The sequence below is a fragment of the Sycon ciliatum genome, chromosome 3, assembly GCF_964019385.1.
Source record: "Sycon ciliatum chromosome 3, ocSycCili1.1, whole genome shotgun sequence".
NCBI lineage: Eukaryota > Metazoa > Porifera > Calcarea > Leucosolenida > Sycettidae > Sycon > Sycon ciliatum.
Window position 1 is genome coordinate 4,648,904 of NC_088645.1, and position 26,500 is coordinate 4,675,403.

Below are 26,500 nucleotides of genomic sequence, written 5' to 3' on the forward strand. Positions count from 1 at the left end.
GAGAATCAGGCAGAGATCCAGCGCCTACAAAAGAACCTCGAAGCGGTGCAACCTATGCCTATCGGAGAAGATCGCCATACTGAAGAGTGACAAGGCATCGCTCCTCAACACCAGATGCAGCCTGGTCACAAATTGTCGCCACAGCACCAAGTACCTCCTATCGGAGGTGACCTGAACTGTAGACTGCGCTTGCTATCTGTTACACATATACAGAACTCCTGCTATCTAATGTGCATGCATCCTACTGCCACACTTCACTTTATGCACACCACCCGGCCTGCGCGATTGCTCACACCACCACACTTGCCACACTTATCTTCACCTCTGATTCCCACCTAGACTGGCTAGCGTGCTTTTTTTTCCACCTGTGATTCCCACCTAGGGTGCTTCTTTTCGTCTTTTCTGGTATGTAAAGGGATACTGATGTGAGAGAAGAGTAAGTTGCCTGAAGAGTGCTTTTGCACGAAACTCAGAGTAGCAACACTGAGAAACTTGGAGATCCTTTGTGTCTGAGTGTATAACCCCGCTCTGTCTGAGGACATTGAGCACTTTTTTGCCGACGCAAGAAATACTTCTATTGTATATATACCCAATGCTGTAGACAGCAAGCTGTTTCGGCCATAAAGGCCTCATCAGTACAGCTACGAGCTAAATAGGCCGAGCTACCAGCCATGGTGCAAAGGAGGCACCACAGACATTAAGGTAGCTCGTCGCTCTAGCGCCAGAGTGCTATAGTTCTATATATATATTATATATACTCAATCTGCGGACAGAACTGTTTCGTCCTTTGTGGACTCGTCAGCGCAGCACAGAGGAAATGAGGCGGAACCTGATAGCAATGGAAATAAAAATTTCCAATCAGGCCCGAACGTACCTTGCCAGAGTGCTCAAATATATATATTTAAATAGAGAGGTAGGCGAACAAAATTTATATACACACAACAACAAGGTTGTCAGTTTCATAATACCAAAAGCTTTTCACCCATTTTCATCAGTGGTTACATGGGAATGAGCAAGAACGAAAACGAAGCCAGAATTTATACTGGGGGTAGAGAATCAGCAAGAATATTCTTACGCGCCTCAAGTTCACACTACACTACCATAAGAATGTATGGAGCAGTGGAAGAGGGATATGTGTCAAGCAGCATTGGCGAATCTTGCAGAAGAGTTTAGTAACAGTAAAGCAGATAAAACCGATTATCCCCTCAACGACAAGCATATGGCAGCCATCAGGAAAATAAAGAATGACAAAGATATAATAATCAGCAGGCCGGACAAAGGGAATGGAGTGGTGATAATGCAGCGAAGTGATTACAATGACAAGATGAATGCTATTCTGGCTGATGCATCGAAGTTTCAACTCAGTATCTGCGGCACGGTATTTTGGTCTGGCGTATGCCCACCTTGTTATTCCGGAGGAGCATTGGCAGAAGGTCCAGAGTCTAGACTTCTGGCCAAGTGGCATTTCGGTTCGTGAATGGCGCTTCAAATCAGACCGCATCACTCAACAGAACTGAGTGCGTCGCTCAATCCACTTGCGCCACCATTCCTTCCTGATTCTGGACGACAAACTAATAAAACTCCCAATCAACCTGCCCAATTACCTTCATCCTTCTCAGTGCTTTCACTTAACTGCCGCTCCATAGTAAATAAGTTAGCTGAGCTTAGTCAAGTCTGTGAGCAGTATTCTCCAGACATAATCTGCCTATGTGAAACGTGGCTGACAGCTGCCATAGACGTCTCAATTCCATGCTACACGTCATACCGCCTGGACCGCCCACCCACGACCGGCTCTGATAACCTGCCAGCAAGAGGCTATGGCGGTGTTGCTACTCTTGTAGCTGACAGATCGTTCATGTCCATCAAGCGCCGCTTCGACCTTGAGCGCTGTGGACAGGAGGCGGTTTGGCTCGAATTGCGGCCAGTGATCCTTCCCTCACTCCCCCTCATCATCTGCTCTGTTTACAGACCCCCTGGAGACAGCATCTCCCAAGTCCAGGCATTTAGTGACCTCCTAGAGGACTGTCTGTCCAATATTAGCCTCCCCAATTCGGCGATTGTACTTGCAGGAGACTTGAATGCTCGCCACTCTGACTGGTCTCCTAGTGACACCACGAATCGTGCTGGAAGGGAGTTCCGTAACCTCTTCTCTTGTTTTGGCCTTGAGCAAATGGTGACATTCCCCACACACTTTACCCCCCACGGCTCAACATCGTGTATTGACGTTGTACTCACGGATCATCCTCACCTACTACTCTCTGTTACATCTGTTGCTCCTCTTGGTGCATCTGACCACGCACAGATCCTCAGTCATTTCCTACTGCCTACTGATGCTGTTTACCGTGAGGAACCTGCTGCAAGCGGACATCCCGCTGCTGCACCCCGAAGCCACTTCAGCAATGTTCCTGCAAAGCCGGAATGTCTTTAAATCCGTGCCATCTTCCGTCTGGGATAGTGTGAATGCAGAGCTCTCTGATATTGACTGGAGCTGGCACCTGCGTGCCAGCAACGTCGATGATGCGCTTTCACACTTTTCTTCCATTCTCAACAGTGCCCTTGAGAAGCACCTCTGGCCATTCGGAAAGCAGCCGTATTCTCACCGCTGCCCACGGCCCAGTCAGCCACCCTGGGTTGATGCCCATCTCCGCACAGCAATCAAGTGGAAATATGATCTCTATAGCATTTTTAGGAAGTACCCAACACAACAGCGAAAGTCATACCTGTATTCAAGAAAGGTTCCCGCCACGAACCTGCAAACTACCGCCCTATCTCTCTTCTTCCCTGCGTGTCCAAAGTATGTGAACGCATCTTTTATGACCACTTATACAGACATGTTTCGCCGTTTCTGAGTCCCGCACAATCTGGGTTTCGTAAAGGCGACTCCACCTCCCTTCAACTGACCCGCATCGTGCAGCAGGTGTGCCAGCATAGGGATAACAGAGCGCTTGCTGGCATTTGCTTCTTTGACTTGGCCAAGGCTTTTGATACCGTCTGGCATCGAGGACTTTTGGCAAAGCTCGAGCATGCATTCAGGGTACGCAAACAACCACTCTCCTGGCTGAAATCTTATCTCTCTGGGCGTTATCAGTACGTAACTGTGCTTGGCACATCCTCGGCTGCAGAGCCAGTATTGTCGGGCGTTCCTCAAGGATCAATTCTTGGTCCCCTACTATTTATAATTTACGTAAACGACTTACCTGCAGTCTTCCCTGGAACATCTCTGTTTGCTGACGACACGACCCTTCTCACCTCATCAGCTTCCCTCACTGGCCTGAAAAACAACTTGCGTGCTGGCATTCAGGAAGTTCTTTTCTGGATGTCGTCCTGGAGGTTGTCCCCAAATCTATCAAAAACAAAGATCATGCTCTTCCCGCCCCAGCCGGAGTTCACAACCCTCATCCATGCCAACTTTCCAAATCCAATTGACATAGTGTCGTCTCACAAACACCTTGGCATTGTGATTGACTCTGCACTCTCTTGGGTACCTCACATCGAATATATCTGTAAAAAATCAAGTAAATCCTTAGGAATTCTCTCCCCCCACTGCTCCTACCTCCCACTTTCTTGCAAGCTTCTTTTTTATTTAGCCTACCTTCGCCCAATATTTCATTATGCAGATACGTCTTGGGTTGGGTTATCCTCTTCCGCTGCTGCAAAGCTTGAAATACATCACAAGAAAATCCTTAAAATTCTCCTCCGTCAACCCCGCATGCTCTCATCATCCGCCCTTTATAAAATCGCTCACACAACCCCGTTATCACATGGACGCAGTGCACACCTGGCTTCGCTTGTCCATTCTATTAAGCTTGAGTTGTGCCCACCTCATCTCATGTGTTTTAATTGGTTCTCTTCTCTAAGAACTAGAAACTCGCTCTTACTCCCTAAGTGTAACTCATCCACTCTTTTGCGCTCCCCTCTCTTTATTGCTTATTCTGTTTGGCTCACTCTACCCAGAGACGTTAAGGACCTGACCTCACTCCGCCTGTTTAAGATCCGTGCCGCCCCTTATTTACTACGACTTGCATAGCTCATTATCCACATGTCCTTTGCGTCTCTGTGTTTTTCACTGTTTTTATTTGACATTATCTTTCTTTACGGAGTTGTTGTTGCTGTTCGTTTGCTACTCTTTCTTTTTCCCTCCCCTTATTTCTATTTATCGCCGTGGTTGGCAATCACCCACTCTCGTAATATTGGCCGGTGTTTCCGCCGAGTCTTGAGATGTTGCAATAAATAATAATAATAATAATAAACTCCTGGGACCGACGGAAACGCATGACCGCACTTACCTGGATGAACGCGCCTTGCAGGCATACCTATTGCGATACAAAAAGGCTGAAAAAATACTCAATATAGATTACGACCGGATCCGACCCGTTGGCTCGTGCCGCCCTGTGCTCTATGGCGTACCGAAAATACATAAGAAAGACGTGCCACTTCGACCAATCCTGTCCATGATCAATGCTCCCCAACACGAAATGGCCAAGTGGTTAGCTGAATTACTAAAACCAGTCCTGAAAAAATATTCCGCCCACGCAACTAAGGATACATTCGAGTTCGTGGATGATGTATGGGAATTTGGCCAGCAGCAGGCAGAGAACTCTGGATCGCTGTTCCTGTGCTCTTTCGATGTAGTCAGCCTCTTTACAAACGTGCCTCTCAACGAAACAATAGATATCTGCATACAGTCGCATACCATGATGATGAAATATCAGCCCCGCAAATACCCCAAGATCTTTTCAAGAAGCTGCTTTTCAAAGCCACATCAGATGTGCAGTTCAGTTTCAATGGCAACATGTACGCACAGAGGGACGGAGTAGCCATGGGTTCACCCTTGGGCCCCGTGCTATCCAATATCTTTGTTGGATATTTTGAGAACACAATTCCAGACAGTCATTGGCCCCAATTCTTTAGGCGTTATGTGGATGACACATTCGCAGCATTTCACAACCGGAAACTGGCATTGGAATTCTCTGAGCGTTTAAATAATCTTCACCCAACTCTGCAGTTTACAATGGAGGAGGAGAATAATGGAGAATTGCCGTTTCTTGATGTATTGATTAAGCATTCTTCCACAGAATTGCTCACCACAGTATATAGAAAGCCGACGTTCACAGGTCTTTACACCCGCTGGGACTCGTTTTGTGACACTAGAAACAAAATCAATTTGATCAGATCATTAACTTTTAGAGCTAAAACCATCTGCTCACCATCACTATTATCAGCTGAAATTGCTAAGCTAGAGGATATTCTGTGTTCTAACGGTTACCCACTCAAAGTACTCAAGCGAGTCATGACAAGCGTTCTTGAACCTAGCCCAGATACAGCTTCTGCTCAACTTGAATCTGCAACGCGTATTATCACAAAATTGCCGTGGAAAGGGCAAAATTGCATTGCCTTCCGCAAAAAGATTAAAGCTGCAATTTTGAACTGCTATCCTACAGTATCCCCCATTGTAATTTATACAACCAGACCCGCATTCAGGTCTATCGCCAAGGATGTTTCACCAACTCTTGAAAAATAGTAATTTTATTTATAAGTATGCGTGTCGCTGTGAGCGGACGTACGTTGGTGAGACATGTCAGCGATTCTCGGAAAGGATCAAGCAGCATATCCCAGACAAGCTGTACAAGAAGCCGCCTGACAAACGTGTGGCAACAAGTGATAGCGCCATCACAAAGCATTTGCAGGCGCAGCCTGAATGCATCCCACAGGAACGCAACAGCAGCTTCAGTGTGATCACACCAGCCCGAAACAGCGCGCACCGATTCACACTGGAGGCGCTGTACATTCGCAGTTTGAGGCCAGAACTGTGTCGACAAAAGAAGCACATCAAGGTGCCAAAAGGTTGTCAATTTCATAATACTAAAAGCTTTTCACCCATTTTCATCAGTAGTTACATGGGAATGAGCGAGAACGAAAACGAAGCCAGAATTTATACTGGGGGTAGAGAATCAGCAAGAATATTCTTACGCGCCTCAAGTTCACACTACACTACCATAAGAATGTATGGAGCAGTGGAAAAATGCGGGAAACAACACATGAGGGGAATGCAGTACCACAACAAACACGTGACAAAGTTGTCAGTCTGGTTGCAGCTTGAACAGCCGTAGCACCTTGATGTGCTTCTTTTGTCGACACAGCTCTGGCCTCAAACTGCGAATGTACAGCGCCTCCAGTGTGAATCATTGCGCGCTGTTCCGGGCTGGTGTGATGACACTGAAGCTGCTGCTGCGTTCCTGCAGGATGCATTCAGGTTGCGCCTGCACATGCTTTGTGATGGCGCTATCACTTGTTGCCACACGTTTGTCAGGCGGCTTCTTGTACAGCTTGTCTGGGATATGCTGCTTGATCCTTTCCGAGAATCGCTGACATGTCTCACCAACGTACGTCCGCTCACAGCGACACGCATACTTATAAATAAAATTACTATTTTCAAGAGTTGGTGAAACATCCTTGGCGATAGACCTGAATGCGGGTCTGGTTGTATAAATTACAATGGGGGATACTGTAGGATAGCAGTTCAAAATTGCAGCTTTAATCTTTTTGCGGAAGGCAATGCAATTTTGCCCTTTCCACGGCAATTTTGTGATAATACGCGTTGCAGATTCAAGTTGAGCAGAAGCTGTATCTGGGCTAGGTTCAAGAACGCTTGTCATGACTCGCTTGAGTACTTTGAGTGGGTAACCGTTAGAACACAGAATATCCTCTAGCTTAGCAATTTCAGCTGATAATAGTGATGGTGAGCAGATGTTTTTAGCTCTGAAAGTTAATGATCTGATCAAATTGATTTTGTTTCTAGTGTCACAAAACGAGTCCAAGCGTGTGTTAAGACCTGTGAACGTCGGCTTTCTATATACTGTGGTGAGCAATTCTGTGGAAGAATGCTTAATCAAAACATCAAGAAACGGCAATTCTCCATTATTCTCCTCCTCCATTGTAAACTGCAGAGTTGGGTGAAGATTATTTAAACGCTCAGAGAATTCCAATGCCAGTTTCCGGTTGTGAAATGCTGCGAATGTGTCATCCACATAACGCCTATAGAATTGGGGCCAATGACTGTCTGGAATTGTGTTCTCAAAATATCCAACAAAGATATTGGATAGCACGGGGCCCAAGGGTGAACCCATGGCTACTCCGTCCCTCTGTGCGTACATGTTGCCATTGAAACTGAACTGCACATCTGATGTGGCTTTGAAAAGCAGCTTCTTGAAAAGATCTTGGGGTATTTGCGGGGCTGATATTTCATCATCATGGTATAGCGACTGTATGCAGATATCTATTGTTTCCTTGAGAGGCACGTTTGTAAAGAGGCTGACTACATCGAAAGAGCACAGGAACAGCGATCCAGAGTTCTCTGCCTGCTGCTGGCCAAATTCCTTTACGTCATCCACGAACTCGAAAGTATCCTTAGTTGCGTGGGCGGACTTCGGTGTCATCACACCAGCCCGGAACAGCGCGCATCGATTCACACTGGAGGCGCTGTACATTCGCAGTTTGAGGCCAGAGCTGTGTCGACAAAAGAAGCACATCAAGGTGCTACGGCTGTTCAAGCTGCAACCGGACTGACAACTTTATCAAGTGTTTGTTGTGGTACTGCATTCCCCTCACGTGTTGTTTCCCGCATTTTTCCACTGCTCCATACATTCTTATGGTAGTGTAGTGTGAACTTGAGGCCCGTAAGAATATTCTTGCTGATTCTCTACCCCCAGTATAAATTCTGGCTTCGTTTTCGTTCTCGCTCATTCCCATGTATCTACTGATGAAAATGGGTGAAAAGCTTTTAGTATTATGAAATTGACAACCTTGTTGTTGTGTGTATATAAATTTTGTTCGCCTACGTCTCTATTTAAATAAATATATATATATATTTAAACCACAACAGAACAACAAGGACAATCAAGGCTTGTTTGCTGCTACTTTAAGTTTCATGCTTACGCAATCATCAGGCAACATGAAGATCGGGTGCCGACCATGCCGGTATATATGCCAGGAGAGGGTGGTATAAAAAGCTGTGTGAGACTGTGGGGGCTAGCGCAGTAGCGGTGATGTTTTAGGCAGGGGGCTGTGTGCAGAGTGTGTGGTTGTTGAAGGCAGGGGCTAGCAGTGCAGTGTGAGCGCAAAGTGTGTGGCTGGTGTGGGCAGGAGGTCCTGGGTAAACTCGAACAGCACTTCAGTAGCGGCTCGGTAGGCCTCTACAGAGACGACGGGCTTGCCGTCCTCCGTAACGCCACTGGCCACAGTGCGGACAAAGTACGGAAAGCTGTCATCGACACCTTCAAGACGCTGGGGCTAAAAATCACGATAGACGTCAACCTGAACGCTGTTAACTACCTAGACATCACAATGAGCCTCTCCACAGGAACCTACCAACCGTACCGAAAACCCAACGACACCCCACTGTATGTCAACGTCAACTCCAATCACCCACCGCAAGTCCTTAAGAACATCCCAGCTGGAATTAACAACCGACTGGCAAGCATCTCCTGCTCAGAGGCGGTGTTCCGTGATGCTATCCCCATCTACGCGGAGGCCCTCAACGCCAGCGGCCACCCTAGCACGCTAGAGTTCAAACAGAAAACAAGCAAAAAGAAGAAAAGGAAGAGGAAGGTGATTTGGTACAACCCGCCCTACAGCCGTAATGTGAAAACAAACATCGGTGGAAGATTCCTCGCGCTCATTAAGAAGCACTTCCCCCCGCAGTCGAAGCTCGGAAAAATATTCACAAAAAACACCATCAAGATAAGCTACAGTTGCATGCCAAATATGGCTGCACGCATCAAAAGCCACAACAAAGCGGTCCTCTGCCCGCAAACGAAAAAACCGGAAAAGCCCTGCAACTGCCGAGACAAGCCATCTTGTCCACTCAACGGTGAATGCCAAACGACGGAGCTGATATATGTGGCATCCATAACGTCAGGCCCCACCAAAAAGGAATACACCGGTATGTCGGCGCCACCATTCAAGTCACGCCATGCCAACCACATGACTACAACAAGATACGAGAAGTACTCCAGCTGCACTGAGTTCTCCAACTACATCTGGAAGCTGAAGAAATCCAACGCCCAATACGAAGTCGAATGGAGGATAAAAGATCGCGCCCGGGCATACTCCAACATCACGAAGCGGTGTTCCCTCTGTACCAGAGAAAAGTATCACATCCTGAACACGCTAGGGTCACCGTCCAGCCTCAACAAGCGCTCCGAAATGGTGTCCAAGTGCCGACACGAGAACAAGTATCTCCTAAAAAACCACGGTGTCACCTAAACATGTCTCCACAGCCTCCTGCCCACACCATTCACGTTCACACACCTTGCTCATAACACCCTGCCCACACCAGACATATCCATTTACATTGCGCTATTATCACACTGCTAGCTCTACAGCCTCCTGCCTACAACATCCACACGCATTGTTCACCACCTCCTGCCCACACCAGCCACACACTTTGCGCTCACACTGCACTGCTAGCCCCTGCCTTCAACAACCACACACTCTGCACACAGCCCCCTGCCTAAAACATCACCGCTACTGCGCTAGCCCCCACAGTCTCACACAGCTTTTTATACCACCCTCTCCTGGCATATATACCGGCATGGTCGGCACCCGATCTTCATGTTGCCTGATGATTGCGTAAGCATGAAACTTAAAGTAGCAGCAAACAAGCCTTGATTGCCCTTGTTGTTCTGTAGTGTATTACGCTCTGCCTTTGTGGTATTGAGCACTGTCAAGCACTCTGGGTACATCCTTCGGTATATATATTTAAACCACACAGAAACAGCACAGAATTGTCAAAGCATGCATGGGCATTGAAGGAGGCAGGTGAAGACGTCAACATCTCGTGGAGAATCAGGCAGAGATCCAGCGCCTACAAAAGAACCTCGAAGCGGTGCAACCTATGCCTATCGGAGAAGATCGCCATAATGAAGAGTGACAAGGCATCGCTCCTCAACACCAGATGCAGCCTGGTCACAAAATGTCGCCACAGCACCAAGTACCTCCTATCGGAGGTGACCTGAACTGTAGACTGCGCTTGCTATCTGTTACACATATACAGAACTCCTGCTATCTAATGTGCATGCATCCTACTGCCACACTTCACTTTATGCACACCACCCGGCCTGCGCGATTGCTCACACTACCACACTTGCCACATTTATCTTCACCTGTGATTCCCACCTAGACTGGCTAGCGTGCTTCTTTTCTCCACCTGTGATTCCCACCTAGGGTGCTTCTTTTCGTCTTTTCTGGTATGTAAAGGGATACTGATGTGAGAGAAGAGTAAGTTGCCTGAAGAGTGCTTTTGCACGAAACTCAGAGTAGCAACACTGAGAAACTTGGAGATCCTTTGTGTCTGAGTGTATAACCCCGCTATGTCTTAGGACATTGAGCACTTTTTGCCGACGCAAGAAATACTTCTATTGTTCTACAAAGGTCAAAAAGAATGGTTTCACCAATTATAGAAACATACGTTGTAACGCTGCGTTTCATGCACGTAGCTAAATGCTAAGGCAATCATCAGACAACTAATGCTTTTGTCGCGGGATATACTCTGTTCTATATATATTTAAATATATAGAGCGTCGAGCTACCTTAATGTCTGTGGTGCCTCCTTTGCACCATGGCTGGTAGCTGGGCCTATTTAGCTCGTAGCTGTACTGATGAGGCCTTCATGGCTGAAACAGCTTGCTGTCTACAGCATTGGGTATCACGCTCCTCGGCTTTCGCCTTGTTGAGCACTCTCAGTAGGCTGCTCTAGTGCTGCTGCATCGCGCAATGCCCGCTACATTTTGTAGTTTGAGTACTCTGGCGCTAGAGCGTCGAGCTACCTTAATGTCTGTGGTGCCTCCTTTGCACCATGGCTGGTAGCTCGGCCTATTTAGCTCGTAGCTGTACTGATGAGGCCTTCATGGCCGAAACAGCTTGCTGTCTACAGCATTGGGTATCACGCTCCTCGGCTTTCGCCTTGTTGAGCACTCTCAGTAGGCTGCTCTAGTGCTGCTGCATCGCGCAATGCCCGCTACATTTTGTAGTTTGAGTACTGTGGTGCTAGAGCGTCGAGCTACCTTAATGTCTGTGGTGCCTCCTTTGCACCATGGCTGGTAGCTCGGCCTATTTAGCTCGTAGCTGTACTGATGAGGCCTTCATGGCCGAAACAGCTTGCTGTCTACAGCATTGGGTATATATATATATATGTCCCATATGGTCCAGTGGTATGCGCAGTCGATTTCCAATCAAGAGGTTGCGGGTTTAATTCCCAACGATTATGGTCGCACACGACTTTCTTCTCTTTCTCATTCTCCTACCTCCTCTTTTATTCTCCTGGGTGGTTACCAACAGCCAGTGTATGCACGACTATGTGGTGTGGTGTATGTGTAAAAAAAATGAAAAATGAAAATTAGGGATTCACTGGCCAGAAAAATCCACTTCAAAAACAGCTGTGTGGTGGATACCAGGCCAAAAATTAGTGGCGGTGAATTCATCAGCCTTGCAAGCTGTTGAATGGTGTAATCCCAGCACAAGTTGCTATGTCTAACATAGCTGTTCACTATCATCACTTCCGCAATGGGCATGTAGGAGTATGTGTGTGAGTGTGCGCGTGTGTGTGCGTGTGTGTGTGTGTGTGTGAGTGTGTGTGTGTGTGTGTGCATGCGTGTGTGCGTGCGTACGTGGGTGCTTGCCTGCATGCGTGGATGCGTACGTGCGTGTGTGCGTGTGTGTGTGTGTGTGTGTGGTGTAGACCAGGCTGAATAGTGGCAGTCAATTATTCAGCCTTACAAGCTGTTGAATGGTGCAATCCCAGCACAAGCTGCTACGGCTTCTGCTGTAGCATCGCTATCATCGCCTCCGGCGATGGGCGTCCAATGGTCCAATGGTGTGTGCGTGTGTGTGTGTGTGTGTGTGAACGGGTGTCGCACATGGTACGGTCACTACGGTACTGACCGTACCAATATTTGCCCAAAGCACTCATGGATCAAGATAATGCACTGATTTGGGCTCTAAATTTCCAAAATTTTGGTTCGGCCACCCTCCCCCACGAGTAATTTGTACTTCTGATGGCTGACCGCCTCACACTAAATTACCTCCCGACGTCCCTGCTGTGTGTGTGTGTGTGTGTGTGTGTGTGTGAGAGAGAGAGATTGTGTGAGTGTGTGTGTGTGTGTGCGCACACGCACGTGCGTGCGTGCGCCATATGGTGCTCTGGTGTGTGCAGACAATTTCCAATCGTGAGGTTTTAGGGGTTTTATATCGGGCCCTAGATGACCAATAAATGGCCAACCGGACAACAAAGAAGTTGAGTCCAAACACAATGATTTTCTTTCTTGCGCATGCATACATAAGAAGAGACGTAATAGGAGTCAGGTTGCTACAGTGTCCCCTACCAGGGGTGAGGTCAGGAGGAGTGAAGCACGGTAAACAAGAAAAAAAGATAGAGAAAGGAAGCATGGCATGTACAAGGCGGAAAGGCAATAAAAAACATAATACAATATGCACAAGAGAGCGATGTGTGTTTTTGAAAATTGTTGATAACGTGGCAACAAAGACCGAAACAAAAGTCAAAGAGCAGGAAGTGGAAAACAGAGAGATGCATGACAGAGGCGGATTAACGTGTCAGAGGTGTGTTAACGTGACAGAGGTGGAGGGCATGTCAGAGGCAGAAAGAAAGAAAAGAGGAAACGTACGCGTAACAGATTAGTGTTATCATGTCAGAGGCGGCTGCATGTTGCAGGCTTGGCGAGGTACCAGCAGGAGCACTGCATTGGGGCGAGGTGTGCCAGTTGAGGTGGGGACTGATGGAGGCGTGCACAGCTCCACTTGTAAGTCCTGTGAGCCGTGCGTATGCCTGCGTGCGTGCACTGTTGATCTGGTACGGACGGTGGCGGTGGTGATGGCAGGATAAAAACTCCGAAGAATGCATGTCGGGGTAACCAATTTAGGGGTTTTACGTTGGGCCCTAGACGATGGCCACAATGGCCAACCGGACAACAAAGAAGTTGAGGCCAAAGAGAGTGATTTTATATCTTGCGCATGCTTGTGTATCAGAAGGTTGCGGGTTCGAATCACGTCGGGGTAACCGATTTAGTGGTTTTATGTGGGGCCCTAGATGACGGCTTAATGGCCAACCGGACAACAAAGAAGTTGAGTCCAAAGAGAATGATTTCATTTCTTGCGCATGCTTATGTGTGAAGTGACGTAATAGGAGTCAGGTCACTACAAGGTTCCGGGTTCAATTCCTGACGATTATGGTCACACACGTCTTTCTTCTCATTCTCATTTACCTAGCTCTTCGTTCATTCTCCTGTGTGGTTATCAATAGACAGTGCATGCCAGAACATGTGGTGTGTGTATGAAAAAAGGAAAAAAAGCAAAAAAGGGGTTCACTGGACAGAAAAAGCTACTTCAATCAGCTGTGTGGTGCAGACCAGGCTTAGGCTTCGGTCAATTCATCAGCCTTGCAAGCTGCTGAATGGTGAAATGCCTGCACAAGTTGTTATGTCTAACATAGCCGTTCGCTATCATCGCTCCCACGATGGACATGTCAGAGTCGGAGTCTCAGTGTGTGTAGGGGGGGGGGGGGGGCTCACACACGTATGTAAGTGTGTGATTGCGCGTACCGTACTCACTCGATTAGAAGGATGTGAGCTGCGCAGAGTCACCTCCAGCGTCTGAACAATGTTCAGCGATGCGCGCTTCATGCTATCGGCCCTGGGGCACACCTACCCAGCCTGGCCATCCGCCGCACTGTTGCCTCGCTTGCCTGCCTGTCCAAGCTGCACTACTTGCCTGGTCCTCCGCAGCTGCTCTCTGTGTTGCCACCGCGCCACATCAAATCTACCAACCCCAGAACTCGCAGCGAGCACGGTGCTGTCAGTGGCCATGACCACCACCTCCAACACCAGCTGCTTGCATCTGCCCCGCTGGCACTGAAGCGCTCGTTCCCACACTGCAGCATCAGCGATTGGAACTCCCTCCTTGCTGCTCTCCTATCCCAGCCGCCCCACAGCAAGAGAATGCAATCATTCAAAACGAATGTTTACCGCCATCTTCGCAGCACAAACTGGCTCTGGGCAGTCGATTCCCTATGAATAGTATGATGCTAAGACAGTTTCTCCCCCACAATCGCTCGTGTTAAGCCTTGGGTTTTGCATCTTTCTTACCTGTACAGCTCTATCTTCTTCTTTTTCATTGTTTTTGGTGCGTGTTTTGGCCGTAACGCCGAGACCTCAGGTCGGCAGAGTCATCAATGCCCCGCCATCACTGCTGCGTCTCGGTGTAGCGCCTGCTCATTAGTTGTCACGTTTGTCCTAGTCTTTGTACCATTGTCTTTCCTTATTCTTTTCGAGCTGACATAGTAAAAAAGAGGAAAAAAAGCCCCTCTTGAATAAAAGCCCCTCTTGAATAAAATCCCCTCTTGAATAATAGCCCCCCCCCCCTTTTCAAGCACTGTTTGAAAGCATCTCTCGAATAGAAGCCCAGACTACTATACGCGAAGTGTGGGGTGACCAGGTAGTGCCATGTATGTCAATTGCGTAAAAAACATCTCGTGTATGTTCATATCGGTACATGTCCTGGCCAACGTAATGTGTGCAAACTAACTCGGGGCCGAGTTGCTGTGAATATGAAAGTTTTAGAGATTCGATTGGAATACTGGTATGGAATGAAACAATAAAAAACCCTCTCGAATAGAAGCCCGTCTTGAATAGAAGCCTCGTCAAAATTGGTATTTAAAAAATACAAGCTCCGGCTTTTAATCCAGTGAGTACTGTATGTGTGTGTGTGTGTGTGTGTGTGTGTGTGTGTGTGTGTGTGTGTGCGTGTGTGTGTGTGTGTGTGTGTGTGTGTGCGTGCGTGTGTGTGCGTCGATGTGTAATAATATGATAAGTCTCGTTATAAGACTTTTTTTCTGTCCCAACTTGCCATAGATTATGTAGTAACGAGGGATGACCTGTACACAGTATTGAACTCTTGAAGGACATAGTCATCACAGTGTAGAGTTTTAAATACATTTCGTTTTCATGCAGGTTTTCACTACTGATGGAAACTTCATTACCATGTTCGGATCAGAGGGAGAGTCAGATGGTCAGTTCAACAACCCAAAGCACATTGCCGAGGATAGGCATGGGCACCTCCTTGTCACTGATAGAGACAACCACCGTGTTCAAGTAAGCTGATCAGTGATTAATTTGTCTTACCCTTTTGCTTCTAGCACTACTTCTGGTGCCAAGATACATTAAACCCGGTTGCAAGAGTGTGAAGCTGTAATTGCAATGCCTTTGGCCATTTTAGATTGAGAAGTCTCACCATATGCTAGACTGGCTAGATGAAAACCTTCTACCGAGGTGGATTGATGACACTCGAGCGATTGCTGAGTGAAATACATTCCCTTGCAGTGTGGATATTGTGACAATTAGAAACAAGAAACCAGTGATAGTGTCTTTTTTGGGCCAGGTCGAACACTTTCTCATCACTCTTCGTATATATCCAGGGGGTAAATAGTGAACAAAAAAAGCAGCGAAATGAAAGCAATCTCTGGTGGAAGGGGGGAGAACATCTTCAACACATCAGCAAACCCTGGACTGTGTGCACAATGAACCCTGTTGCATCTGCACTAATACACCAAATAACTGCAGTAGCTGTGGACCAGGTGATGTGAACTATGCCATCAAGGACCGTGTGACGGTGTCTATAAAGTTGTGCACTCTTGGGTGGTTTTGAGAGCTCTTGGGTGGCTAAGCACTCCTGGGTGGCTAAGCACTCCTGGGTGGCTAAGCACTCCTGGGTGGCTAAGCACTCCTGGGTGGCTAAGCACTTCTGGGTGGCTAAGCACTCCTGGGTGGCTAAGCACTCCTGGGTCGCTAAGCACTCCTGGGTGGCTAAGCACTCTTGAGTGGCTATAAGCACTCCTGGGTGGCTAAGCACTCCTGGGTGGCTAAGCACTCCTGGGTGGCTAAGCACTCCTGGGTGGCTAAGCACTCCTGGGTGGTTAAGCACTCCTGGGTGGCTAAGCACTCCTGGGTGGCTAAGCACTCCTGGGTGGCTAAGCACTCCTGGGTGGCTAAGCACTCCTGGGTGGCTAAGCACTCCTGGGTGGCTAAGCACTCCTGGGTGGCTAAGCACTCCTGGGTGGCTAAGCACTCCTGGGTGGCTAAGCACTCCTGGGTGGCTAAGCACTCCTGGGTGGCTAAGCACTCCTGGGTGGCTAAGCACTCCTGGGTGGTGGGGTTTATTTTATCTATTTTAAAACTACAGTACAAGGCAAATCAAGGCTTGTTTGTTGCTACTTCAAGTTTCATGCTTTCACAATCATGCGGCAACACTGCCTTCGCGGAGTTGAGCACTGTTAGCACACTGGGTGCATCCTACGATCTATTCTTTTTTAAATTACGAACTCTTTGGGGTTTTGTCTTGCTTCTACTTCTTTCTAAGGAGGCTCCCACCTATAGGAGTAAAAAAAGGTCCATGGACACCCTGTTTTTTTATCCATAGAATTATGAAGTGATGTCTACTCTTCACTTTGGTTTAGTTTTTAGGTATGGTCACCATATAAGAGCTATTCCGGGGCATTTAGTGAGCGTACAATTTCTTGATTTTTGGCAAAAAACGGCAAAAATCGTTATTTGCCCACAGAAGCCTAGTGTGTTGTGGATACCATATTTTGTCTTTGGTAAAATAATTAAAATTTAGTGCTTTACTGTCATGTGTAGAGCCCCTAGTTTGACATTTCCTGCTTCCGAATTTCATTCGAGTGTCAATTGCAAAATGGTCTTGCCTGCAATATGTTGTCCATGGACCCCCCTGTTTTTTTGGTGGTCTGTGTACCTTCAGCCCCCTAGCTTCCAATCATGAATAGTTTTGTTGATGTAACCAGGCACTTTAAGCCTCTACCAAACAAAATAGGTAGGGACATGTGGTATTTTCGACCAATTCTGCAAATACCAGTTTGCAGCAATTGAAGGCACTTTTAAAGCAAGCACACCACACAGAGATTGCCACTGGAATCATAGTGTTGTTCTTGTGATAAATTATCAAGCTAATGGCTCTTTCAGCCATGCAAGATAATCTGCATCTGGCAAATCATATCCTGCAGCCTTGCGCCGACGATACAGTGCCAAGGTCTGCTCCGACCTAGCCGGTTGCTGGACGGGTGCTGCTTGTTCTGGACCCGCTGCCTGGTCACCGTCGCTAGTCTGCAGGGTGGTCGCTGCATCCATCTACTCCTGGAGCTTTGCAGTGACCTTCTTGCACCTTGTGGCCCTGGGCTTTGTGCTCCCCGCACCTTCTGGCTCTGCCAGCAGACTCTGCAGGCCACTGCGAGAGTGGGCCAGCGACAGGCCCGACTTGGGAATTTTTAGACACATGGCATCCGACAGCGCAGACTTGGGTATAAGCTGCCGGATCTCTGCAGCACGTGCCTTGCTATGGTGATCGTGCTCGTGCCTGGCTGCAGTGGACTCCACCGTCGATGAAACTGCCAGGTGCTAGTTTGTGGTGAAAGGTGACCAGAGGATATATACACCACTCATTTTTAAAGTAAAAGAATCAAAAGACTTGATGACTGGAGAAGTAAGTTTGAAAATGCCCGGTCAAAACCTACGAATAAAAGGCTTTGGTGTCGCTTTGGTGTCGTTGATGTAGCCTTGTAGGATCATATATGAAAGAGTTTTTGTTACTGTACGGGTCGGTTGCATGTTTTCGAGCTCTGTGGTTTTTCGCACACTTTGGATTTTTACGGCCAACCAGTTATCTGCAGGCAGGCACAGTGGGTTGGTCAAAGACCAGGATTGAGATACGAGAGGTACCTGGTTCAAGTCCAGCCTGGGAGCGGTTTTTCCAGCCGTGCTGCTACCCACAGTCAACTGGGAACTTGTGGCCAGGCACAAGGGGTACATGGATGCAGCTAATGGGGTCGTTTTCGGCACTTGTGCCAGTGGTTGTGAGACTTAACCACTCACCCCCACCGTTAGGCGCTGCATCTGCCGCTAGGGTTTATCGGGTGTTAGCGGCCGTTGTGAGTTCCCTTCGGGAACGGACACGATAATTTACTCTTAGTTATCTGTATCTAGCTTCTAAGAACATAGCAATCATTAATTTTGTAGTGTGAGTAGCTGTCAGTAGGCCATGGCTACCCAGAGCAGAACACCCAGTACGATTTCTCAACGGATGGCCCAAAAAACCAAACCAACGTCACCGTTGGAGGGAGTTCAGAAGAAGAGAGCGAATCTGCTGACCCCTATAACCTTAGTAAGATCAGGGACCTGCTTCTGGAAATCCGTAGCGAGCAGACGAACTCCAGGGAGAGCATGGAGGCCATCGTCCAGCAAATTGGTTCGAAAATGGAAGGCATCATGGCGGAAAACTTGAAGATGAAAAAGACAATCGACAGCTTGGAGAACCGTCTGTCCTCGCTTGAAGTACGGTACGGAACTCTAACCCCAGACTCCGTACAGCCCGTACAGTCTACACCAGCCTGGACTGTTATAGAACCGCCCGCAGACAAAGTCGTTGACTTCGCAGCAGTGGTGCAGGAGGAAGTCGACAAGCAACAGCGCAAGAACAGCATCATTGTACGTGGCCTTCCTGAGGCAGATAATGAGCAACTCTTGCAGCAATGCAGCAAGACCCTCCACGTGGAATCATTCCTCATCCAAGTTGTTGAGAGGATTGGAGAACCTCTCAAGACTGTTACGCCAGTGCAGCTGGGGCCGCCGCTGCACGTAGATATCGCCCAGTACGAGTACAACTGGGAACTGTGGGTTCGAAATCTGACATATACAAGCGCCGCTTCGATGATGATGGAGCTCCTCTGTATGTCGGGCATGATCTGACTCGCAAGCAGCCGCAAGACAGACGGTCACACGTAGCAACGTACAAGGAACTGCGCCGGCGAGGCATCAAGTGCTCTCTGCCGTTCGATGCAATTCTCATGGAGGGTGGACCGATCTCTGACCAAGAAGTCCAACGGCTCCTGTCGGATTCAACAGCCTAGGATCACGGGGGTCTCCTAACCACAATCAGTGTCGAACTAGTAAGTAGCCAGTAAATAGCCCATGTCTTGTAGTTGGAAATATTAACTGCCTAAGTATTTTGCACAAACAAGCCGACATCACAGCGCTCCTAGAAGAGAACGATATGGACATATTGTGCATAACAGAAAGATGGTTAAATGATACAATGCCTGATGCCTGTCTAGTCTTTCCTGGCTACAAGATATACCGCAGGGACAGATGCTCTTGTAACGTGCCCGGGTCCCAGCTGGGTGGAGGGGGAGTCGCGGTACTGGTTAGAGATAATATCCAATGTGAGCGTATTCCCTTCCTGGAGGAACATGATTGTGAAATGCTTGTCCTGAAACTTTATGCCCATTCCCTCCCAATGCATATAGTTGGAATATATCGTCCTCCTAGGCATCCAGTGCCCATGTTCACCCAATGCTTAGAACGCCTGCTCATGAATATCGCTGATAGAAACTGTATTTTAACTGGAGATTTCAATGCACGCCATTCCCACCGGAAACCTTCAGACCCCACCGATACAGCCGGACGAGCCCTTCACACGCTCTTTACCACCTACGATCTCTGTGTAGTAAATACTGAACATGGTACAAGGCCCACACCGACCTCGAATTCACTCCTTGACCTGACTGTAACCAATCTGCGAGACCTCCCATCCACATCTAAGATTCTCTCACCTGTTGCTGATCACTGTCCGGTCATCACATACATCTCTCTAAATGTACCCACATCCGGGATATGCGGTGCTTTAACCACTCCTTGTTCACCACACTTCTTCTGAGATATCCTCCAGTTGAAAGAATCCAGGGTGATGTGCATATCGACTACGTTTGGACTGTTTGGTACAACCATGTTATGGCTCTGTTTGACAAGTGCATGATATGGCGCCTCATTACTACCGGGCATAAGAACAAAAACCCTGGTACAATGCCCATCTACAGAAGCTGAATACGAGGAAGAATAGACTATATCGACAGTTTCTGAAGCATCCCCAGGATCCGGTTTGCCACTCAGCATACAAATTAGCCCGTAACTCCTACCGACTTGAGCTGCGTAAAGCCAGAGAAAACCAACACCGAAGATTGGCTGATGATCTTGAAGACACTCGTCGGGGCACTAACCACTGGTGGAAGAAAGCGAAAACACTCTGCCAGATTAATAATGTACGTTCCCGAATCCCCAATCTTCATATGAATAATGCAACCGCTGAAACCCCTGCGGAAAAGGTAGAAATGCTCAGTTCCCACTTCTCAGCACAGTGTACCTCGTCCAGCATACATCCACATTGCTCTCCGAATACCGAACCCTTGCCACTAGCCGAGAAGTGCAGCTTCACTCCTATCAGCGCAAGCCAGGTGTGTAGGGGGATGAAACAGCTCTCCACGAGGAAAGCTACCGCTGACCCAGAACTTGTCCCTGTTCTGCGCCATCATGCTGATCAGCTCTATGAATCACTGGCGTACGTCTTCAACAAGAGCCTAGATGATGGCTGTTTCCCACAGGATTGGAAACTGGCCACAGTTTCACCACTGTACAAGGGCAAGGGACAGCAATCGGACCCCAGCAACTACAGGCCGATTTCCCTGCTCAAAATCGTGCCTTGATTATTTGAACGGATCTTAGCGGATGACCTACGTGATTTCGTCCATGACATTCGTTATATCAGCAGCGCCCAATTCGGTTTTGTCAGAAACCGATCTACGGAGGAGCAATTGCTCTTGCTGACACATCAAATGGCTGAGTGCAATGACAAGAAGCTGAAGTTCGACTGTGTTTTCCTCGACTTTAAGAAAGCTTTTGATCGTGTGGATCATCAAGCATTGCTAAATGCATTTGAAGGAATTGCTGATAGGCAAGCAGTCGACTGGCTCCGAAGCTTCTTATCTGAGCGGAGGCTGTCTGTAAGGTTGGAAGGACAATATTCCGAGGCCAAGGTCCTCACCTGTGGAGTCCCGCAGGGATCGCATCTTGCTCCAACCCTCTTCTTATTACATGTATTTGTTAATTCCCTGCCCTCATCAATCACCTACTGTACCCCATACTTATTTGCTGACGATGTTACCCTCCTGTATGTACATGATAACAAGAATTCCCTGCAGCGGAACCAATCTCGTCTAGAGAGCGACCTTTCTGCCTGCCAACTATGGGCCAGCAACGTCGGTGGAGAGTTCTCACCAGCCAAAACGACTCAGATCCGTAACTACAGTAACGACCACCCTATCCAGCTCTCTTCCCAACCTATCACCATCGTTGAAGCTGTGAAGCATCTTGGAGTGTATTTAACACCCGACTAGTCCTACACCATCCACCTTCAGAACATCCTGAAAAACTTCCAACGTCATGTGAATCTGCTATGCTTCATGGGACGGCATCTTGCCCCCACAGCCTTTCTACTTCTTTATTATTATTATTATTATTATTAAACTCAATCTCGTAGCATGTGAACGCATTGCTAATGTGGGGAGCAACCCCAGAGATGAGGTCGATAACCAGCCATGGTAAAAGTACAAAAGAAAACAAGAAAACAATAGAAAGAAAGGAACAGGGAGGAAAACAAAGCTCAGCCAATTAAGTGAGATAGCCGGAAATTACATTGTTTAGCTAAACACGCGTGAGTACTGCAGGAAAACGCAACTCAGTACAAACAACTTGGCGAAACTGAGACATGCTGTGGCAGTGGTGGGCGAGGCTTGATAGCTTGAGCCAGTCAGAATAGGAATGAAACAAAGGGGATTTTGTAAACTGGACAGTGCGAGCTACAGGTAGCGAGACTTGTGCCCTGGTTGAACGGCTCCGCACAAACCAGTCATAGGGAAAAAGATGCCTTGGTACTTTCTCGAGTTTTATCTTTTGAATTAGCATGTTGCTGTGGAGACTGCGTCGAATAGAAAGGGGGCAAACACGAGCGAGAACATAGAGTTGTGCAGAGAAGAAATCACGGGGCAAGCAAAATAGCATTTTTAATAATTTTCGTTGGCAAACTTCGAGCTTGTCTGATATCGTGGTTGATAACCCACACCACGCTACGTCACAGTAGTCAAAGATCGGACAAATATACAAAGAGAAAAACAGAGATCTACAGTCGTAAGGCAGATAACGGCAGTGAGGCTTCAGAGTTCCTAAAATTCTGGATGCTTTAAGGCAAATATGGTCAGCATGTTCGGACCATGATAGCTTCGAGTCAAGAACGATTCCCAGGGTTCTTTATAAAGGTTTTGTCCGACCCACCCTGGAACACGCCACCTCGGCCTGGTCCTATGCCATCACCAAAGCTGAGCTGGAGCGTTTAAATATTTAACAAGCCAGAGTAGCTAGGAAGTATTTGCTACGTAAAAAGTCAATGTAGATAGATACGAAACGAAATCCCAGTTAAATGCCCTCTGTGACTTAGAGTCCTTGCACTTTCACAGACAAGTATCAGCTCTTGTTACTCTATTTAAGCTTATACATATATCTCCAGAACACCTCCAACATTTTCACCTTTCATTGTCTTCAAGTCCAAGAAGACCAAACAAACTTAACATCAATTATCACAGTGTGCGTTTTTCTTCCCTCTTTTCCAACAAAGCTGCAATGCTATGGAATTGCCTACCGCCTTCTCTTACCGCTATAACCAGCCTCCCTGAACCGGAAGAGAATCATTGGATTTGATGTGCACCCTTTATGATTCGGTGCGAAGAGCATCACGCCATTGAAAAAGAACAACATGAGGCACGCAATCATAATTCACTTTACACTGTACCTTCTATCAAAAATAGACGTCACCGCCGTTTGAACTTCTTGGCCGATTTGCGCCATCTATCTGCAGAGCGCTTCTTGTTCAGCTTGTTGCCCTGCTTTTTGGGATGAGAGCTGGGAGAAAGACCAGCTTCTGAGCATACAATCTGCAAACTCCGCACAGCTTGTCTTTGCCACTTTTTCAATGACGGGACCTATTTCCCGCTCCTGTCGTTGCAGCGTCTTTCCACTTGGAGGAGGGATGTTCACAGCGGTCAAAAATTGTGTTGCGCCGATACCGGCATGATCCATGCCTTTAGAGAAAAATACAAGACAGAATGCCAAATAAGCCAATGCGCGCGCGCACACACACACACACACACACACACACACGCAATCATTCGCCCACATGCATGCACATTCGCCTGAGCGTACACACATCCGTGCGCATGCACACAAACCTGTGTGCTCATGCATACATCCACGAGCACGTGCACATATACAAACACACAAACATCCGTGTGTACGCAAGCGTACACAAATATGAAAATACAATATTGATACATGATCCCAATCTCGGCGGTTCAACGCCCCTAACATACACATACACATAAACATGAACATATGCACACATACACTAGCGGGGCGTGCGGGCGTACACGCGCGTGCGCACACCCTTTGAACACACACCCTTTGACCACACACACACGCACACACACACACACACACACACACACACACACACACACACACATACACACACACACACCTCAGACCACAGACATGCCCATCGCGGAAGCGATGATAGTTAACAGCTATGTTAGACATAGCAACTTTTGCACACACACACACACACACACACACACACACACACACACACACACACACACACACACACACAGAGGAACTGGAGCAGTGACCAAACAAATGCATTCCATGTACAAAAATTATAATTACATATTGACTTACCCAAGGCACACTTGGTGTTTACATCGTAGCTCCGATTTTGGCCGTTTTTACCAGTGTGAGACTTGGAGGTTTGCAGCTTGCTCACAACACCACACTTGCTGCACTTTATATGTAAAATGCTATCCAGGCCCTTCTTCTCCTGGCCAGAGCAGTCAATCAGTCGCAGTTCCGTCCTACATGAACTGCAATCCTTGTGTCGGAGCTCTGCCGGCAAGCGCAGCTCCACATGTGCACAATGCGTCGTCCAATTAGCAAATTATTGGGCATGGGGAGCTCCACAGAACCAGGATTTGTGTCACTGTGGGAGCTGCTAGTGGGCCCACTTGCCACTTCACGCTCCACAGTTGGCTCAAGCTGACTGCTACCATTGCTAGTGTGCTGGACTTCGGTGTCCTGACCTACTTCGTCTCCAGCCACTTTCCTGCTCTTCTGCGACTTCGCACCAGCAACATTCATCCTGAAAATGTTCAGGCGAGCCGCAACAGCTTTCCGATTGTAACGGCCAGAAGCCCTTCCCATTGTAGCTCAAAAACCCAAGCAAGCATACGGAGGAAGAAGATTCCAGCACAAACACAACTAAAAACAACCCTTGACAAAAAGCTTCCACAGCAGCTCCTTCTTAAATTTCCGCATGGGAGCTAGCCGGGAGCTCAGATCATACTTTTTGAATCTCGCGGCCAAAACAAAATTTCCTGGTAGATCTACCATTTTACGCTGCGCTGCGCAGCTGTTCGGAGCCTCCTTAAGTATTGGTATTGCCCCTGCTACCAGCATCACCATGTTTGCCTCTGTGTCCACCACTGTGCATAAAACTATTGATTTTCTGTGTGCAATGTGAACTCCCTAATTACCAGATTTTCTATGCCTTGATCTATTTCCTTAGCCTATCCTCGATTAAATGCTCCCTAGCCCTCTACATAAAGTTGTCATTTCATTCTTCTTGCAGGAGATCCCCTCGACAGGCCCAAAGCCTTTGGGAAATCCTTGAATATAATAAATACAAAAATGATCAGAAGCCACACATAACACTCTAGAGCATACACTACTCATAGACATATGCAGCTGTCAATACCCATTTTCAGCATTTTGCCTAAACTGGAAACCCTGAAGAGATCTCTGGATCCACCATTGTTTGCCTATGATGTAATAAGAAAGTTGTTTTCTCCCACACTAGACCAAACTCGAGTTCCCGACGACTTGTTAACATTTGACTAATTCACAATTGCCATCTAGAACACAGCACAAGTGCATAGAACCTTAGCCTCGGCAAATCTGCACAAACAAACACCAGTCCCTGCTCAATACACATGGCTTGGGGGAGTTTCCCCTCATTAGTTGAGCTTGAGTAGGCTGAAGAAGATTGTTTTTGAGGACTAACGCTTAAATTTATCGCTCTCCTCTGCAGTCCAGACCACCACCAGATACGCTGATTTATAGAAACACTCCATTTCCAGCACGACAAATACCTCGTGAACACCAGATAGCAGTGTAAGTCAGTATTGCTCCTGGAAGGTGAGAACAGACGTTGAGGAGTCTCGATCATTCACAGCGCTGTCAAGTCCAAACCAGCTAGTCTAAAACTTGTACTAGGAATATAAGTAAAAAACAAGTAGTAGCAACGTCGGCAATTGTAATGCAAGAAAATTGGTTGTAAGCCCAACAGAGCCTTGTAACTACATCATTATTAACGTTACTATTCCGTAAAAAGTGACTTACATGTCACAGGTTGTATGGGTGCAAAACAAGATTAAATCGTATCCATTTCGAAAGGATCGGGAGAACTTCAAAGTCAAAAAATCAGCCGGGGAAGTAAGCTGCCTGAAAAGAGAGAAAAATGCCGGGCCCACCAGGACTCGAACCCAGGGCCAACTTGCTTGTCATGAGCAAATCTTATTGGAATGAATTTTTGTTGGGAGTTTGCCATTGAATTTTAAGAGGAACTGTCACGTAAAGATTCTTAGTCTTGTCTTGTAATGGTTAAAAACTGTGCTGTATGCAAGGTTGCAGTGCTGCACATGTGACTCTGAAAGGAAAGACAAGGGGAGCTTGTCACCGGCGTCTTTAGCCGATTCATCGTTATCACAAGACTTGCCTTCACCTAGTTGCGGTTCTTCTTGGCTCGGGTTGGTTTTGTGATCACGGACCGAAAAGTGACATGGTGCTGCTTTCGCCTTTTAAAAGTTAACTGATGGTGCTGTTTTCGCTCATTTTCGTAATGTTCCCCCACATGAAATGGACCAAGACCTTTTACTTACATTCCAAAAAGATCCTTGTGGAAGAAGTGAAAAAGATGGTAGCTGTTCAAATAACTACATAGCTACACATGGGTCTTTACCTTTTGGCATTCTCCTTCTGCACAACATACCCATCTTATCCACTCACCCTCACCGTTAGGCACTGCATCTGCCGCTAGGGTTTACCAGGTGTAAGCAGCCGTCGTGAGTTCCCTTTGGGAACGGACACGATAATTTACTTCTGTTTACCCATGTGTCAGCTCTGGTGTCCGAGTTCACAAAGCGTAAGTGCAAAGAACATCGGAACAGCTACAGTGTAGGTCGATCGACCAGCACACGGGTTTGACTACTTTTTGACGATGAATGTACAAGTGAAGATCTACTTTGGCGTTCCAGTACACGGTACTTTGCGACTACTGTGGGCGCCCTCATTTCAAATCATGAAAACTGTCACTCAAGGGAAGTAATGGCGTTGACAGTTCCTCCATTCCTAGTTCATAGTATTGTATTGTATTGTATTGTATAGTATTTATTTAAAAGGATTCTCCAAAAGCAAATGGATGCTTATCA

General features: G+C 47.3%; 1 protein-coding gene across 1 annotated transcript in view; it reads left to right on the top strand.

Annotated features, from left to right (window-relative positions):
• LOC135811242 (tripartite motif-containing protein 2-like) overlaps positions 1–26,500 on the top strand; it is a 191,246-nt gene that overhangs the window by 154,931 nt on the left and 9,815 nt on the right. The window contains exon 11 of the mRNA XM_065324442.1: positions 15,021–15,161. Within this exon, the coding sequence (XP_065180514.1) occupies positions 15,021–15,161 (141 nt within the window). The remainder of the gene's footprint in view (positions 1–15,020; positions 15,162–26,500) is intronic.